Source organism: Hyperolius riggenbachi, chromosome 1 (genome assembly GCF_040937935.1).
Source record: "Hyperolius riggenbachi isolate aHypRig1 chromosome 1, aHypRig1.pri, whole genome shotgun sequence".
NCBI classification, from domain to species: Eukaryota; Metazoa; Chordata; class Amphibia; order Anura; family Hyperoliidae; genus Hyperolius; species Hyperolius riggenbachi.
The window spans coordinates 23,807,007-23,826,899 of record NC_090646.1 but is presented as its reverse complement, the minus strand read 5'-3'; the positions used below and the strand labels follow the sequence as shown (position 1 = coordinate 23,826,899).

Below are 19,893 nucleotides of genomic sequence, written 5' to 3'. Positions count from 1 at the left end.
TCCTCATATTTTTATTTTCAGGTATACAGTGTTTTTTCTAACATTGCATCATTCTCTAAAATGTGCAGATTACACAACACTCAGCATTCAAAATTATTCTTTCAGAGCAGTCTGTGAACTAATGACCTCTCCTCTGGCAGAAAAAAAGTAATTAGTTCACTTACAGTTGAGATAATAAAAGTCAGATAACAGCCCTCTCCACGACTTTGAAAGTCATAGAGATTAATGGTTTTTTTGCATAGAGATAACAACTAGAGTTTCTTAACTCTTCCTGTACTGGAAACAATTAGACTGATATATCTGATCTTAATGTTTTATTTCTTAGCTGTACTACACATACAAATCATAATATCATCATTTTTTTTTCGCTTCAGTGTCTCTTTAAGCTCTTTATTTGTATAATTGATAATTGCCTATTGCACAAAGCACCTTTATCTTTGTTATTGATTAGGACTGAGAATTTCTGTAATATTCAGTATTTATGGATGCATTGTTTTTCAAGTATATTGTACATGGCTAATAAACATGCCTCTGCTGATCAGGGCAGAGGCCGAAGCAGAGGCGAAAGAGGCTCCAGCCTCAGGGTGCAGTGTAGCAGGGGGCGCACATCTCACTCAACTATTATTCCCCTATTGTGTTTGAAGCACAGAGAGAAATAAGAAAATGGGATACATGGCAGTGACTGCAAGCCAGATAACTAGAGATTAAGGTGGGGGGGGGATTGCTGGGGGCCATGGGGTACCTCTTAGCCTAGGAGGGGTGGGAGAGATGGAGGGCGCACTTTGGTGTCTCAGCCTTGTCTCATCCTTGGGTGCTGTAGGACCTTGTCCTGGCTCTGCTGCTGAATCTTTGCCTCTAATATATTACACCATAGACCATAGACCCTGAACAAGCGTGCAGCAGATCAGGTGTTTCTGACATTTTTGTCAGATCTGACAAGATTAGCTGCATGCTTGTTTCTGGTGTGATTCAGACATTGCTACAGCCAAAAAGAAAAGGAAATAGATATGGCAGCTTTCATATACTTCTCGCTTCAGGTTCCTTTTAAGCTAAATTACTGAAATAAATTGACTTTTGCAATATATTCAATTTTTTTGAATTTCACCTGTATATTGGCCAGTGGACCTCAGTTCAAAGGTCATGCCTAGTATTACCAGAATCATAATTAGAATTAATCAGAATCAATGTATTGGGCAAAGTCCTGTTGCACTTACAAGGAATTTGATTTGGCAGATGTGACAAAAGTTTGCCGTAGGTGAACTCACATACAGGTTTGTGAAAGCCAGTGATCATAAACACACAGATCCCAACTCCAATGTGTTCCCCGGGGACCAACCCCATCCCTATTTCAGTGTGCATCGTGGTGTATTGTCTAATATTATGTCACAACCATTTGTAGCCCTTTTACAATGTCTTCACAGAACATTGTGTGAATTTCTAGAATATTGGTAAATGAGTTTTATGTGATGCAATGTCTAGCACAATTATGACCTATTTCAGAACTATGGTGTTTTATAGGTTCATTTTCTACAAATTTTACTTTTTCTGCAGTTTAGTTCAGGTTTGAGAAGCATAATGTAACATTTTGGGAAGAAGATGCAGCTTAATATTCCAGCACATGAGGTCAATATGGCAAATATCTCAGTGGCCATCATGTACTTCCCTCTGGTGCTCAGATAGGCCGGGATCATGGCAATCCAGACACTGCAGAACACCAGCATGCTGAACGTGATGTACTTGGCCTCATTAAAGCTGTCTGGTAATGTCCTCACCATGAAAGCCAGAAGAAAACTCACAGCTGCCAGAAACCCTATATAACCCAGCAAAGAATAGAAACCAATCACTGACCCCTCATTGCACTGAATGATGATTATATTAGGGTAAGAGTGTATGTCATGCTCCTGATAGGGAGGAGATACTGACATCCAGATAGCACAAATCACAACTTGGGCAAATGAACAGGTGACAACTAAGGAATTGGAAAATTTGACAGTGACCCATTTTTTCCAGTAGCTTCCTGGTTTGGTGGCTTTGAAGGCAATGCAGACAGTCACAGTCTTGGCCAGAACACAGGAGACTGAGATGGTGAAGAAGACACCAAAGGACACCTGTCTCAGCATGCAGGTTATATCCACCGGACGCCCGAGGAACAAGAAGACACAGAGGAAGCTCAGTAGGATGGAGGTCAGGAGAATGAAGCTCACGGTCCGGTTATTGGCTTTCACAACTGAAGTGTGCCGAAAATAGATAAACTGTCCTAAAGTAAAAACTGTCATGCCTGAAAATATTAAAGTTGCCAAGGAGAGTATTAAAGCAAGGGCATCATTTTCGTAGGACAAAAATTCATAGGTTCTGGGGACACATCTCACTCTGTTCTCATCAGGCCACTTTTCATCGGGACATCTGAAGCAGCTCTCACTATCTACAACGAGAAAAGCAAATACATACATAACTCATGTCTAACATTATCCCAATGCTCAAATAGTAAAATGGTAAAATTCCTCTTTGAATGGTTCACCCTGGTGAACATGTTCACATTAGTATGTGCGGATTTGTGTGTTCCCAACACAGATTTGCTTTTTGCTGGCCAAACTGTACTGGGAAACAATTGTAGCATCCCAGCCAACACCTCCCTGCTCCTTCCCTTGGCTGAAATGTTCATTGACTTGTGATATGTTCCTAGTTGTCCGTAGAAGAGTGCTTGACAAAGGCTTCCAGACATGAAATGGTCTAGAGCCTGATATGATCTATGGAATCATATTGGTTATTGATTTAGATATCTATTTGAAGCATGTGCCTCAGGTGTACCATTGCTTTACAGAAGTATTACAGTGATAAATATTTTAACATTATTACCCTAAGTTTCAAATTATTTGTACTAAGACCAAGGAGGAAACAGAGAACTGGGTGGGTGTGCTAGATAGGCTGAGTTACAGCCAATCAGAGGGCTGCTCTCCTGCATCCATGAAAGAAATCCGTCTGGAAAAAAGGGCACAGGGCATTGCCGCTAGTAAAATATCATTAAAGCGGAATATAACCCTGCTTTTTAACTTTGCTCTAAAACATTATTTACAGTATATTATGTGCAACCAGCATTTTTTTTTTACTAGACCAGCAGACGCATCCGAAGCTGACATAGATACATTTTGTTTACATAAATGTATCTAAGTGTTGAATGTGACTCACTCTCTCTGACTGAGAAGGAGCTGGAGGACAGCCAAAGAGTGTGTAACATTTCTCAATAGATACATTTAACTAAATGGAATGTAACAATCTGAACTTCTGCATATCTCTCCACAGAACTTTAAACCTCTGTGTTTAACCCTTCCAATGCTGGTCTAGTAAAAAAAAATGCTTTTTGCATATAATATGCTGTAAATAATGTTTTAGAGCAAAGTTGAAATGCAGGGTTATATTCCGCTTTAAAATTAGCAATATTCTACTACTGAATTACAAATTTTTTACTGACATTTTACTATGATAGAACCTAACACTAATGTCACACCGAACACTCCCTCTAATGATGCCTAACACAGAACTCTCCCTCTACTGATGCCTACCACGGAGCCATCTCTCTTTCTATGCCTAACCCTTAACCCCTCCTGGTGTTGCCTAACCCTTAACAATCTTCCCCTGGCAGCACCTAACCCCCTTGTGGTGCCTAAATCTTAGCCTTCCTCCCTTGCTACAGTGCCACAATCTGAAGCAATTAGAGGAAATTTAGGCGCAAGGAGGTGTCAGATAAAATACCGTTTGTCGAGACTTCCTGCTTTACAAATAGCAATTTAACATACCTGTGTTTCCCCAAAAATAAGACAGTGTTTTTATATTAATTTTTTGCACCAAAAAATGGGCCATGGCTTATTTTCATGGGTTGTCTTGTATTTCCATGAACACACAAGTTCCTGTGCTGTGTCCTCCTTCCTTTCCCACTGTGCTGCCTCTTCCTCTGCTGAATCCATCTCTTGTGTAACTCTGTGTACCCCTTGTACCTTTATTGTCCTCATAGTGTGCACCTCTATCCACTGTCCTCCTGTGCCCTGTGTCCTCGTGTGTCCTCCACTGTGTCTTCCACTGTCCTCATGTCCTCTGGTGTTCCCTGTGTCCTTCAATGTCTCCCTGCATCCTTATGTTATCCCCAGCTCCATGCTGCTGTGTCCCCAAACCCAAGACTATGGGGCAGAAGTATGGCAACTTATGTATTTACTGAAGCCGATAGTCTCACATGGCCATGGATCCATTATTGGGCTAATCACTGCACTTATTGAGTAGCAGCGAGTGCAGTAATTGGTCCAATGGCGGAGCCATGGTCCCACCTGGGAGACCTTTTGCTCCAATAACATAACACAGAGGCGGCCTTTGGGGGTGGCAAGTGGGGCGATCGCCCTAGGCCCCGCACATGAAGAGGGCCCCGCATGTCATGCCCGCCATACCATGCTCATTTTGGTGGTGGTGAAGGAAATGTCTACAGAAGTCTAGCTGTTTGTGTTCTGAGCAGTGTGCCATTTACAAATACTCAGATTTTCCTATTTTGTTTTACACACCTTATATTTTGCACCGCCCCCCCTTTTATTGCTTAGGTTTTCGTCTTCAGCATGCTTTACAGTACTATGCCGTTTGCATTTTAGAAATGAATTTCTGCGCTGACATGAAGCTTGCCAAATGTCAGATTAAGGTAACGTGCAAGAGCCTCAGCCTGAGGGCCCCAAGGGCATTTAGGTCAGTCATGCATGGACTGGAGCTAGAGGGGGCTCAGGCTGGAGCTTCCAGACTGGCTGGGGAATGGTGCTAGGTTTCATGAGGAGCTAGGGATAGGTAGAGGCTGGCTTTGGAGCTAGGGATAGGTACAGATTGATTACATTACGTATTGTAATTGTTCCTGTATTGGTTGGCTTAGGGGCCTTTAACAAGTTTTTAAACAATAATAAGGCATACTGCTTTAGAGGTGGACAAGCCCATGACTGTGGTGGTACGGTACATGGCCTTCACTTATGCCTCTAGGCCCTGCATATGACACTCGCCCCAGGCCCCGCATATTCTAAGGCCGGCTCTGCAAGTTGCCATACTTTTCCCCCTTACTGCCACTAGGGCTTACTTTCCAGTTAGGGCTTATAGTTCAAGCAAGGTTGAAATTCCTGCTAGGGCTCACTTTCGTAGGATGTCTTAATTTAGAGGAAAACAGGGTATCTACAAAGCCGCAGTTTGCATAACGTGAAGAATTAGCATCCAAGGATTTTTTCCAGGGCACCTTTGGTGCCTTTTTCCTGTTTCCTGCTTTCCTTCCCACTACTCATCCAGCCCACCCATTCAACTCTCTATGTTCCCCCTTTGTCCCTGTCAGCTTAGCTTTCCTGCATGGTGGTGCCACACAAGTGATGGGGAACACTTGAGATGGGGTCCGGTGGGTGAACTGGCTATCCTGCATCCACTTTGGAATTTGTGGGATTACAAACCCTTGAATGGCAGCTCGCAAGTTCACTGGTTGGGCAATAAACCACAATGCTACAACTTTGCCCATAATATTTATTTATATATATATGATTTATGACATATTTTAAAATTGATGTATTAATCCCTAACACATTAGAGTCTCCTCTAAATTGAGTTATACTTGGTATCTATACACTATGACCGCTCATAAAACAAACAATGAATTACGGAGAAATGTAACCACCTAAACCAGCAGACCATTTTTAGAAAATTAATTCCAGGCATGCTAGATTACAGAAATGATCTTCTATTATGTTTTACCCATTCCCACCTGTAATACTGGACACCTCTTCCTCAGAGCACGGGATACAGTCATAGCAACAGATGAAAATTCCTCCATTCTGAGTTTTTCTGTATCCAGGAGGACATCTGTCATTGCATCTGGATTTTGGCACCTTGTGGGCAAATTAAAGAAAAAAAAAAAGTAGTGATCGGCATTGATGGCCATTTTTGATTTGCCAAAATGGTTGTGAACAACTGTTTATTTATTTTTTTTTCAAACATGATTTTATTTTTCAGTTAGTGCAACGTTAAGGATAGGTACATTGGCTTGGCACTAAACTTTGGGTTACGTTTATTGTTAGGCACAGAAGTGATAAAGATTGTCATTAAGCCTTAGGTAGGAGATGAGGGCTCAGTGAAAGGCCCATACATTCGCTGGATTACTGTCACTTGATGGGAATCATGACCCACCCCCCATTGAGCAACATCATTGGGCCAAGGCTGTATACAGTTGAAGCATCAAGAATCAGAATATCGTGTAAAAGCTAATTTAGTTCAGTAATTCAACTTAAAAGGTGAAGCTAATATATGAAAAAGGAACCCTTTGCAGGTGATTTTGATTAATTAGCTGATGAGTGAGAGCAAATGTATCGTCCTTCGCTTGGCCGTTTTTATCCGCTTGACAGATCACTGGCCAGGTGGCATTCTGGGGCTGTTATACACACGCCAGATTATTGGCTGAGGCAGTTGTTATTGGCTGCCTCAGCAGACTTTATTCTAGTGTGCATACTGGGCTTCGAAAACAGGATTTGAGATAAGTTACAGGACAAATGGCGTGGGCAGGGACATTTATCTTTACTTACCTATGGCTTCTTTCAGCCCCTAGAAGTCTTCTGGATACTTTTTCACCTTCTTTTTGGTACTTTTTACAGTGCAAAGTGCTAAAAAGTTGATTTAAATTAAAGATGATTGTCTCCCAGGAGAAAACTCAGGAGAAAAAATGAATTATGGGCCCATAAGCAATTAACTTTTTCTACGTTTTCACCTAGGTGGTATTTTTAAATTTGTCATAAAACGCCTTTTAAGCCTCCAGCAAGCAAGAAAATACTCAAAAAATATTAATTTTGATAGTATTTTTTTTTTACTTTTTGTTACTTTTTTAGTTTAAAAGTACTGGAAAGTTATTTTAAATAGAAGATGACAAATTATCTCCTAGGATAAAACTTAGGTGAAAAAGTAAATTGCATATGGCCCATGGTCTCAAATCTTTTGTTGATCATGAGGGACAATGCTTTCACACTGAGCAACCCTTCTATTGTATGTCCAGACATGTGGTCTACCTTTTGATCTGTTGGTGTAATACGTTTTAGAACCAACAGAACCCTTAGAACCTGGTTTGGAGAACACAAAAGTGGTATCTTGTCCCCATCTTCTAACCTCACCATTTCTTGTCATTTTGCAGAATTGTGTAGTGTTAATCTGGGTACTCTGAGGCTTATTAGAGTAGAGTGGATTTCTGATCAGTGTTGCTTGCACATTTTCACCAAAGTAATTTTCTCATTGAAAAGGCTATTTTTGACTTTGAGAAAATATTTGTGAAAATACATTGTATTTTCATAATGTGGCCAAAGGAAACACATTTTTCAATTCGATGCGAAAATTAAAAAAAGAAAAAAAAAACAGTATTTTTACTACTTTTTACTACTTAAATTCACGAAAAATGCAAAAAAAAAAAAAAAAAATCACAAACATTTTGCAAAATGATTTTCAATGGTATTTTCATTGAAAGTAGAATTTTACCATTTTTTTTTTTACAAAAATGAATGCAAATAGAATATTGGTTCTTTTGCCCATCACTCTTTTTGATGATTTGTCTCCTGGGGAACGTTTTCATAGATTGTGCTCCCAGGAGACATTCTGGATTTACAAACATTTAATTTGCTGGTTGTATAATTTGTATTGTGTTATATTCCACATACCGGTATGTTTTATTTATTAATTTCTTTTTACTGTCCTTGAATGTAAATGAATTTCTTAATGCAATGAATTATGTTTTTTTTCAAGTATTTTTTAATGTAATCTTATGGAAATTCTCAGTTCATACAGAAATATACAAAGCAGAATATTTCATTAGCCTTATTTCGTTGTCACCACTAGATTGTGCTTATCCCCTACTCCAGTCCAATCATAAGCTTTATTTGGTAATTTGTGGCTCTAAAGCTATGAAGTGATAATGGGGAGGTCACCTGATGAAGGTGAGGGTCCCTGAAGCGAGCGCTCTAATAACAGCGCAGGATATTTGAGCGCAGCCGGCGCCACCATAGACCGTAATAGGAAGACGGCGCTGAAGTTGCTCTTAAAACACTATAATTTGGCCGCCAGCAATAGCTGAAAGCTGAATTATATCATTCCCCGCTATCCACATGGACCTGGAGGGAGAATAGTATTTAACACCGCCGGGACTTGTGCAGCAGCAGGATAAGCCATACCGGCTGTATCCTGCGCCCAAGTCTCCCGGCCGCCAATTAATACGTACGCCCCTGAAGAGCATAGGGACATAGGAAGTGACCTGCAAAGTTAAATAAGGCTACGGAGCAACTATGCTACGCTTTCTAGCCCTTGCACTATTTTTGTTTTTTAACCTCTTTCAGACAATCGTAGTTTAAATCTACACCCTGTTTATGTCGCCTTATCCTGCCAGAGTGGAGATTTCAACTTCTGCATTCCACACGGACCCGCCGCTATCGCTGATTGCGCCGCTCTCCTGCCACTGCAGCTCAATCGCGTCATCACAGGGTCAGTCGTCATGCTGTCATAAGCACAACAGGGTGAGTGAGCTGCAGCCTCGGAAGAGACTTCACAATTGGTGGTAGTGGTGGGCCCATGCAAAGTGATTTTGGTAAGTCAGGTTTTTTTTGTACCAGCTGGCTCTGATCCTTAAGGGACCAAAGTCTGCTGGCAGGGAAGTGGTTAAAGGAATACTGTAGGGGGGTCGGGGGAAAATGAGTTGAACTTACCCAGGGCTTCTAATGGTCCCCTGCAGACATCCTGTGCCCACGCAACCACTCACCGATGCTCCGGCCCCGCCTCCGGTTCACTTTTGGAATTTCAGACTTTAAAGTCTGAAAACCACTGCACCTGCGTTGCCGTGTCCTTGCTCCCATTGATGTCACCAGGAGTGTACTGCGCAGCTCCAGTATGGTCTGTGCCTTTGCAGTACGCTCCTGGTGACATCAGTGGGAGTAAGGACATAGCAACGCAGGCACAGTGGTTTTCTGACTTTAAAGTCTGAAATTCCAGAAGTGAACCGGAGAAGGGGTCGGAGCATCGGTCAGTAGTTGCGTGGGCACAGGATGTCTGCAGGGGACCATTAGAAACCCCAGGTAGGTTTAACTCATTTTCCCCCGACCCCCTACAGTGTCCCTTTAAACAATATTTTATAAGGCGTATCAATAATATTTTGTCCTCCATACTCACTGCCACAATTAGCAAACAAAAATATTTTTAATCCTGATCTCAATTTACCAATCAGCAGTTAGATATTTATATATGAAATAAAATAAAAATTATAGACATTATAGACAACGTATTTGGACTATTAGGCAATGAATAAAACAAATAATAGAGTCTCATCTGCAGATTTTGTACCTTTCCTCCTTTCCAGTAGACATCCTGTGGTTTAATGTTTACAGTTTCATCCACATTATCTGTACCAGAAAAAACAGCCAGTGGTGTAGAAATAGAACTATAAGTATTTTTACTCACGATAATGTTACTCAAAATTAACATAGGTGGAGTTTCTTTTTCCTTTTCATCATCATATCTTTTCACAAAGCTAGGATAGCTTTGCACGGAAGATGGAACAGTGTGTTATCAGGAGAAGTCTTTATCAATGATCATGAATAATCAGTCACTATAAATATTATTATGCATGAAAGTTATCATCATCATCAATATCATGATTAGGTGTGGTCATTGGTCAATGAGATGCAAATTGCTCCGGGTTGATACAGGATTACAGGTATTTAAATGTTGAATGCAAATATATTCAGCTTGAAAATGGACCAATCCAATCCCACCAAGATTTAATTTGATTGGTCTACTTTGAAGCCACATAAGTTTGCATTCAGAATTTGCATACTCCCGGATCAACTCATCATTAGGCATCAGCAGCAACAACTGTAGCAGCATTAGCATCACTCGTGATCGTCATTAGTGTTCATTGAACTGAATATGTTCAAACAGTATTAGTCCAAGCAGAGCCACATAGTCTTTTCTTGGAAGACCCTCAGGCCGGTTTTACACCCGGCCTTGTGTTGCCGGCAGTAAGGATCGTAATCAGCTAATTAAGATTACACAAAATTATGTGTACATTTTCGCATTTACGCCTATACGTAATTACCAACTGTTAATTCAGTTGACTTTGTATGAGCATTTGTAATTACGCAGTAATTTATGCGTAATTTCCGGGTAATTTTGTGCTGACTTTGGCAGTGAATAACAAAGCCCCCATACATGCTATTGCTACCAAAATTGCTACATACTGTATGTTAAGGAGAATAGTGGGTACAAGTAAAAAAAAAACAAATTCAAAAAGACCTTGCAGTTATTTTAAAAAATGATTTCCTCAAAACTACAAAGTATTTTTGAAAAAAAAAATGTTTTTTGACTTGTAGCCATTATCCTCCTTAACATATGTAGCAATTCTGGTGGCAAAAGCATGTATAGTAAACTCATGCGTAATTAACCACTTAAGCTCTCAGTCGTTTTCACTTTATGCATCCGAGCAATGTTCACCTCCCATTCATTCACCTATAACTTTATCACTACTTTTCATAATGAACTGATCTATATCTTGTTTTTTCCGCCACCAATTAGGCTTTCTTTGGGGGGTACATTTTGCTAAGAGCTACCTTACTGTAAATCCATTTTAACAGTAAGAATAAGAAAAAAACTGAAAAAATTCATTATTTCTCAGTTTTCGGCCGTTTTAGTTTAATAGTAAAATAATACAGTAAAATAATACCCACGTATTGTAATTGCTCCTAAATTATGTCCCTATCACAATGTATGGCGACAATATTTTATATAGAAATAAAAGAGCATTTTTTTTTTCGTTTTGCATCCATCACTATTTACAAGCTTATATAAAAATATAGAAATATTTCATCTTTACATAGATATTTAAATAGTTTAGACCCTTAGGTAAATATTTATGTGTTTTTTTTTTATTGTAATGTTTTTGGTTTTTTTTTATTAAACATTTTATGTGGGTATTTTTGGGAGGGTGGGAAGTAAATAGTGTTTTATTTAGGGAAATATTTGTGTAGTGTAATTTTTTTTTACTTTTAGATGTAGTTTTACTCTTTGGCCACAAGATGGCAACCTTGAGTTTGTTTACATGACGTCACTCTAAGCGTACAATGTACGAGATGGACATAGACTCAGAAAAGCGAAGCTTCCGTGAGAAGCTGTCGCTTTTTCTGCGGGGGAGAGGAATCAGTTATCGGGCACCATAGCCCGGTTCATTGATTCCTGGGCTACCGAATCCGCAGCCGGGAGTGCGCGTGCACGCGCGCGATCGGCCACGGGAGCGCGCATTTCCTCCTTGACGTTCTTATACGTCAAGGAGGATAAAGTGGTTAAGAATGATTACAATTGCATATGAAATTAATTACGCTTTCCCACAACATTTTGCATTATGATCATGATGCATAAATGCGAATTATGATTCGCAATGCAAAGAAAGCCCCCTAATGTAAAAGAGGCTTTAATTTAAAACTCCATGGGAGTCACTGGTAATGTCAGTGTGATGATGGTCTAAAGGTGAACATAAATCTCTCGATGCATGGTCAGATCCACCATCAGGTAGAATCTGATCACAGAGGGATCTGCCTATGATTTTCAATAGATTTCATGCTGTTGTGAAGTCTAACATGTGGCAGTATCACATTGTACAGGCGCTTGCAGTGACAGTGAGTGGACACTGGAGGAGGCCAGGAGTCACACCAGCAGACAACACATTGTATGGTTTAAGGGGGACACTGGCCAGGGGTCCATCAGGTCTGTTGGCCATTGCGATATTGAAGTCCATTACCCAATTGAGCCCTTGCGACCAAGATTTTTCTGCCATTTTGGATCAATCTGTTTGACCAATTTTAGCTGGAAAGTGATCAATCAGATCATGTTGCTACACCAATTCTCTTCTAATGTGATGCATTTATTGAAAAAGAAGGTCTATTGGGCAGCAGTATCGAGTGATGTATAGACACCCTTTGGTATTTTTATTTTGATTTATTTATGTATTTAAGTATTTATTATTGGTAGGCGTTCAGTTACACCAAATTCTACTCAGCCACTAGATTTGATCTTAGTTTTGGTGCTTTTCATGTGCTTTATAAACCACTAGCTGATGGCCCGGCGTTGCCTGGGTATGTATTTGGCTTGTGCTGGCTCTGTCCACTTGTTCTAACCCTAACGCACAATAACTCCATTTCTCATGACCTAGTTTGTGAGTTTTTCAGTCTTTGGCATCAATAATTTGCATTGCAATGAAAAAAATCTGATTGGCTGTGGCTCCACCCCCTTTTCTGAATTTGATCCCCAGTCACCCAATGACCAAATTTGAGGTTTGAGGCTTGTGCCATTGAAAGTGCAAGAATGGCAGCAATGAAATATTCCCCTTGAAAATCAATAGGTGAATTTTGATTGGTTGATTTAGGCTCCACCCACTTTTCTGAATATTAATACCAGTCAACCAGTGACCAACTGTACAAAGTTTGAGAACCCTAACATTAACAGTGTAAGAATGGCTGCAGTTTGCATTTCCCCAGTGAAATATGTATTTGTCTCCATCCACTTTTTGGTTATGGGGATAAAAGTATCCTATATGTTATTCCAGGTAATGTATTATGTGTGTGCCAAAGTTCATTCAAATTTGTTCAGCCATTGTTGTGTGATTGAGTAATAAACATCCAAACTTTGGCACTTATAATATTAGTGAGCCACCATCATCATCATCCTACTCTTCATTATAATTATCCTCAGTCACCATCATCGCACTTTAAAAGAGTCTGCAACTGGGATAAGCTCTTTTGATGCTGATATTGTTTTAATTCTCTGAACAGCATCACCACTTTGACTACCCCCACCACCACTACGTCTACGATGACAAGGAAGAAGAAGTTATAGTTTTCTATCTTACAATTTGTTTCAGTCCATGTCTTCCAGATATAATCCTCAGTAAACCCATTCTGTGAAGAGAAAGAGCCAACACATATACCGACTTGTTTGTATCTGCCGACTTTTTGCCCACTAACTGAACAAGTTCTGCAAAGGGTGTACGACCTTTTGGGCAGTGGACGCCAGAAAAGCGATACACATATTGATAAAAGTTATTTTTTACTTGGTTTGAGGAAAGACATTTCAATTTTTCAAGTTGGAAATCTTCTAATAGAGGGTCAGAAGAGAAAATGGAAGACGTGAAATTGTCAAATGTTGAGATTGTGCTGACAGTGTCCTTTTCATCCCAGAAGAACATTAAGCTGCAGTTGAGAAGTCGATAATAGACAAGTAAAATATACCTTAAATTTGCCCATGAATCATGAAAAATTAAGGTAGCATTTTTCCTAGAGAATTCAAGTTTATGCAAAAAAGGAGCAAACTGTTCTACAAAAGTTCCACAGATGACTACAACCTCAGCTCTTGATTTCCAGATAACTCTCAATCTCTCCGTGTTTTTTTCTGCACGAAATGTAAGTTGAATAACATATTCTATGCATATCTCATGGTGGGCCATCAGCTTGCTCAGCTCCCTGAATTCCAGATCACCGCTGCCATCGTCTTGTGTCACCATTCCAACCCAGTTCCATCCGAAATGCAACAAACATTTTATAACAGCTGCATAACGAATATGTTCATCTTGTGCTATCAGGTGTAACGTTGGGAACATTTTCCTGTCCTTCAGCAGAGGATCATTCACTTGATAATTAATCTGTGGATAATATGTTGGGACATTAAGAATAAGCTTATGTTTAAAGAAAACCTAAAAAAAAAAAAAACCTGCCACTCGGGGGTACTTGGAAGCGGGAAGCCAAGCAGATCCGTCAAAACCAGCGCTATAAGCTGAATGACCGACTGTACACACTCCCGATTTGACATCCAAACGACCGGACGTTTGGACGTGCAAATGACCGGTCGTTTGGAAAAATCTGATGTGTGTATGAGCCTTAACACTAACTCCCCATTCCCACCCACACCTAACACTAACCTCCTCCTACATACGCCTAACACTAACCCTTCCACTACCACCACCTTCTCCACCTATGTGTAACACTAAACTCTCCATTACCTACTCATCTCCTACCACTAAACTCCCTACCTACACCTACACTTTACCCAAGTGCCACACCCTTACCACTCTACTGCCGCCTATATGGTAGTGGGCTATACGTACAGCCTGTACCAGTACTCGACAATACATGCGCCACAACCGTTTTGTGGCCCAGTGATACAATAAGCGATCCCCGGCACTGATAAACACCCCCACCACATGATAGCCTATATGTTAGCTGAACGCTGGCTCCTACAGCTCACCAATGATGCACTCATTATGCCATAGCTGCAAATGTACTATGTATGGTCTATATAGCAGTTGGCTGATGGTGTAATGGTTAAGGGCTCTGCCTCTGACACAGGAGACCAGGGTTCGAACCCGGGCTCTGCCTGATCAGTAAGCCAGCACCTATTCAGTAGGAGACCTTTGGCAAGTCTCCCTTACACTGCTACTGCCAATAGAGCGCGCCCTAGTGGCTGCTGCTCTGCTCTGGCGCTTTGAGTCCGCAAGGAGAAAAGCGCAATATAAATGTTATTTGTCTTGTCTATAGTAAGGCTTAACTTGTTCCAGGCCAGCAGTCTGCATAGCTGTGGTCTCTGTCATCTCCACAGCTTGTTAGGACCAGAAGTGACGTTTGATCCGTAGTGTATCAGCTCACCTGGGTGTACCGATAGAGGCTGAGTATCTGGGCCATGGCATAGCTGGTAGGTAAAGTGGAGTCACCAATAAAGCCAGCCACTTCCCCGTGTCTCCTGCAGGAATAGTTAGGAGCCGCCATCTTTCCTCCAGATAAAATATGCAACAAATATCCCAAGTTTTGCTGCGGATTTCCACAAGTGTTAAATATATGATAACCCAGAGTAACATTGGGCAGAATATCGGGGTTCTTGTTAATTTCATTAATAGCAAAGATCAGTGCCAAGATGCTTTTGTACTCTTCCGTGTTAATGCTGCAGAACATTAAAAGAGTTTTTACCATACGCATTTCCTCATGCCGAACAATGGCAAACACCCAAAATTAGGCCAACAAATACAAATATGCTCCTAGAAGAATAGGGACTAGTGGTGCTCATAATGGGTCAATTACAATGACATGAAATGTAGCATAATTTTTTGCAATTACACATTGGCCTCAATTCTGGTAGGGTTATCAAACAAATGACCTCATGTGAGGTAATTTACCTCATGAGGTAATGACATTCAGCAATTCTGGTAGCTTTTAGTCATGTTTTACCTCATGAGGTAAATTATGAGGTAATCCATGAGGTAATTTACCAAAAATAGCTATTCTCATGGAAATTAGGTGGCATGTTAGGACATAATTTACCGATCACTTTAAGACCTGCCTGTACCTGGAGGTAAAGTCAATTTGTATGCATTTTGCAGTTTTTAGTGGAGTTCCTATTGCTGTTTTAGTGTCGTTCCTATTCAGGTTGTGTAATAGAAAAGAATTGTGGAAATAAAACTCCAAGACCTCGATTCATAAAGCATTACCTCATGCGGTAATGCTGAAAACAGCAGACTTTACCGACCACTTAGCAAAATGTCAATTCATAAAGGCTGTTACCGCATGAAAAGCTGACATTACCGACGAGGGAGCTAAATTACCGACTTGGCTGCAGTTACCGACAACACATGTCAGTAAATTGTCAGCAAATGTCAATTCATAAAGCCTTCAACATGCGGTAAGCCTGGCGGTAGTTACTGACACCTCTGGTGAGGTCTTAACAAGTTACCAACAGCTCTGACAGCTCTGGTTAATGCAAAGTGCAGAGATCCGAAAGTCTGTTTGATTCATCTGTGGAGAGAGCCGGAGAGACGTCTGTGTGAATCATTTCAGCAGGCAGGGAAAGACTTTGTGACTCATCTGTCTGAGTCATCAGTGGAAAGAGTCGGCTGTGTGAGTAATTTCTGCAGGCAGGGAAAGACTGTGTGACTCATCTGTCTGAGTCATCAGTGGGAGAGCCAGAGAGAGCCGTCTGTGTGATTCATTTCTGCAGGGCAAAGAGGGAATCGGGACACTGCTCTACTCTACCGCTCAATGGGCTGCGGTAATTTACCGACCTCCAAGGGCAGCTGGGGAAATCTTTATGAATTAGCACACAGACCGGGAAAATACCGAGTGCGGTATTTTCCCGACAAGATTTTTGTTATCGCACTGCTGTTTATGAATCAAGGCCCAAATATTTACGGATTTTTTTTTTTTTTTAATAAGGGATGCCTATAATTATAATTTTCATAGGTTGATACATAATCAAATACACCTTCCTCCCTCAAGAAAAAGAAATAAAAAAAATCTTCCAAACTTATGGAAAACAATTAAAGACTACTATTTATTTACTGCATGCTTACTACTGAAATACCTCATGTTTTACCTCACTTTATGCAATTACCTCATGTTTTACCTCATGTTCTGAAATGGAGAAAAATCTTTCAGAATTGCTATATAAAGAGGTAGATACCTCCTGAGGTATTCTACCTACAAAAAAATATTTACCTCACATAGCTACCAGAATTGAGGCCATTGAGTAATTGTGATTACATAACTTACAGCATATTACATTTGTGAATCATAGTTACACTTGTAAATACACAAGTATGCGTAATTCGAGTTCAACGCATAAAAATAGTCACATCCATTCACCAGTGTTCTGCGCATGTACGGCTATTAGTGTTCTGCGCATGTGCGGCTATTAGTGTTCTGCGCATGTGCAGCTATTAGTGTTCTGCGCATGTGCGGCTATTAGTGTTCTGCGCATGTGCGGCTATTAGTGTTCTGCGCATGCGGGGCTTAAATATTCAGTGTGAAAAAAAACTGCATTCATCAGCCAGTATATTGCATACGTGCGGCTGTTCATTGAATATTTAATGCATTACATTTATAATGCGTAATTGCCAGTTACGCATATTCGTAATTTTCGCCCACCACTAGTAGGGACACCCTCAGTGCCCCTTCAGAGAAAACTAGGAACTTGGGATATAAAACTAGGAACAGGGATATGTGAGGGAGCAGGCTGGTGTGGTACTTTGTTCTCTGGTTGAACTCGATGGACGTATGTCTTTTTTCAACCAAAATAACTATGTAACTATGTAAGAATTGTCGTAAATTGGTAACTTTTACAGAAATAAGATGATTGCAAACCAAGTAGAAATACTTGCAATGGGACACGACTGTTTAGATCATCTTTATCATGTACCAAGCAAATCTATAAATGGCACTTGGGTGGCACTTTGAAGAGACACACTGCAAGGCTGGGGGACCAGTTTCTTTATAGTGTCAATTATATTTTGCTGTTACGGATTAAAGGGGAACTGAAGTAAGAGGTATACGGAGGCTGTCATGTTTATTTCCTTTTAATCAATACCAGTTGCCTGGCAGCCCTGCTGGTCTATTTCTCTGCAGTAGTATCTGAATAACACCAGAAACAAGCATGCAGCTAGTCTTGTCAGATCAGACTTTAAAGTCTGAAACACCTGATCTGCTGCATGCTTGTTCAGGGGCTATGGCTAATAGTATTAGAGGCAGAGGATCAGCAGGACTGCCAGGCAACTGGTATTGCTTGAAAGGAAATAAACATGACAGCCTCCATATACCTCTCTCTTCAGTTCCCCTTTAATCAAATTCTTCTCCTGATCTGCTATGAGTTTATCTGACATGGTCATTTGAAAGCGCTAGAGTGCTGTTCTATCTGCCTTTATGTTATGGCCCTATTGCTGTATTTTATGTAACTGGCTTCATTTTAAGAGCGGCTTCAGGTGCACATATTCATTTAAGCATGCTATGTATTATCCTAGTGTGTATGGCGGCTGTATATGTGGCATGTGTGTGAGTGGGGGCAGGTCTGGTTATTGGTTGGGGCTCTTCATGTGTTTTTAATGCTTTTAATCGTCTGTGGCTTTTGATACCTGTTTTTTGGACATTGGCCACAATAAAATTATTACTGCTTTGGATCTGAGGGCTGAAGTAACTTTTTGTGCTCTAAGTTAGTTCACAGGTTTTAATCTCAGTTACAGGCCCATTGAGTATATACTGTGTATACTCGCATAGAAGCCGACCCCCAACTTTTAACCCCCCCCCAAAAAAAATCTGAAAAAATGATCGACCCGCATATAAGCCGAGGGTAGAACCAGTAGGAGAGGTACAGGTGGAGTTTTAGTAATAGTTGTGTGTTTCCTTTAATAGTGACACTGCACCCCAAACTGCAGTACTGCCCCCTCACTGCTCCTGTTCCCCAATCTGCCAATACTTTCCAACACTGCTTTTTCTGCACACCAGAGCGCCAATATTGCCCCATGCAGCTTCTCCTGCTGCACCCCAAACTGTCTGCCACTGTTGCCTTCTATATTTTCTCTCTTACGTGTGCTTTTTACTGCTCCACCTGTACCCCCTTACCTATTGCCATTATACACTGCAGTCACCGCAGTCACCCAGTCAGTGCCACATATGCACAACACTTCTCCTCCTGCACCCCACCATTACCATTACCATTATGCCGCGGCTGTGAAATTTATGGGCTATGTCCTCAGTTTCCACCCCACCGGATGTTGGGTGGCATATTTACTGATCCATGACCGCAGATTTGCCCTGCAAAGAAAGTGGTGGCTGTGTACTGTGTGCCCGTTCCCTCCCCAACCCAGCCCGAGCTGTGCGCATAGTTACCGATCCATGGATTTGCATTGCAAACAAATGGGTGGCTCTGGGATGATTCCCCGTCCTCTCCTCACCCCAACGAGAGCGGCACTGCATGACATATTTACCGTACATTCATGCGTCCGCCACCCGCTGTGCGCAGTGTCCCCACCGGCATATGTAGAGTGGTCCCTGCTTCTTATGCACGCTAATCCACGCCACCAGAAATCCTCTTTATTGGTCAGTCGGAGTCTCATTTGCTTTGACGCTCTCTAGTGGCATCACAGAGAAGAGACTCTGCTTGACCAATAAAGAGGATTTCTGGCATCATGGATTAGCATGCATAAGAAGCAGAGACCGCTCTCCATATGCTGGCGGGGACACTGTGCACGGCAATCGAAGACAACAATCTAAGAATGGCTGTAGTTTACATTTTCCCAGTGGAATTTTAATTTGTCTCCACCCACTGATGACCTGGCATTGCCCGGTTATGTATTTGGCTGGTGTTGGCTTGACACACATCACAGCAAACAGCATAGGAGATAGAACTTCTTAGACGTCGTCATAGGTTCAGGAGTTTATTCTGAAAACAGATTTACATATGTGTTCAGCAATCTTATCTCTTCATTACCTTAGCAAAGCAATCGGTCTGTCTTAAAGTGAACCTAAAGCCTGAAAAAAAATGAGATTAACTCACCTGGGGCTTCCCTCAGCCCCCTGCAGCCGATCGGTGCCCTCGCAGCCCCCTCTGACCCTCCAGGACCCGCCGGCGAACACTTCCGGTTTGGCCGTCACCGGCCGACAGGCATGGGAACGCGAGTGATTGTTCGCGTGTCCAGCCTGTATATCGCCCCCTATGCTGCTATTGCGGCCAATCACTCGCGTTCCCATGCCTGTCGGCCGGTGACGGCCAAACCGGATGTGTTCGCCAGCGGGTCCTGGAGCGTCAGAGCGGGGCTGCGAGGGCCCCGATCGGCTGCAGGGGGGCTGAGGGAAGCCCTAGGTGAGTTAATCTCATTTTTTTTTCAGGCTTTAGGTTCACTTTAAGCATTGTGGCTCTTGGTTTATCCCTTGTGAATGGTAACCAGGCTTTCTCTTATAATCTATGATACATTGCACTTAGGCCTATATACAGCATCCAGTTACAGGAAGTTAGTAATAAAAGTAAAGTTGAAGTGAAAGTTGGAAGTCAGAAGTGGCTCTCTGGAGCCCCTTT

The 19,893-nt window shown here is 41.4% G+C and overlaps 1 protein-coding gene across 1 annotated transcript; it reads right to left on the bottom strand.

The window, feature by feature from the left end:
• Positions 1-1,520: 1,520 nt before the first annotated feature.
• LOC137525744 (vomeronasal type-2 receptor 26-like) lies at positions 1,521-16,445 on the bottom strand. The gene is made up of 7 exons (XM_068247235.1): positions 16,441-16,445; positions 14,706-14,997; positions 13,118-13,705; positions 12,764-12,965; positions 9,361-9,419; positions 5,762-5,885; positions 1,521-2,422 (listed from the first exon to the last, which is right to left on the bottom strand). Exons 1-7 carry the CDS (start codon positions 16,443-16,445, stop codon positions 1,521-1,523), a joined length of 2,172 nt encoding a protein of 723 aa, XP_068103336.1.
• Between the last annotated feature and the right edge of the window lie 3,448 nt (positions 16,446-19,893).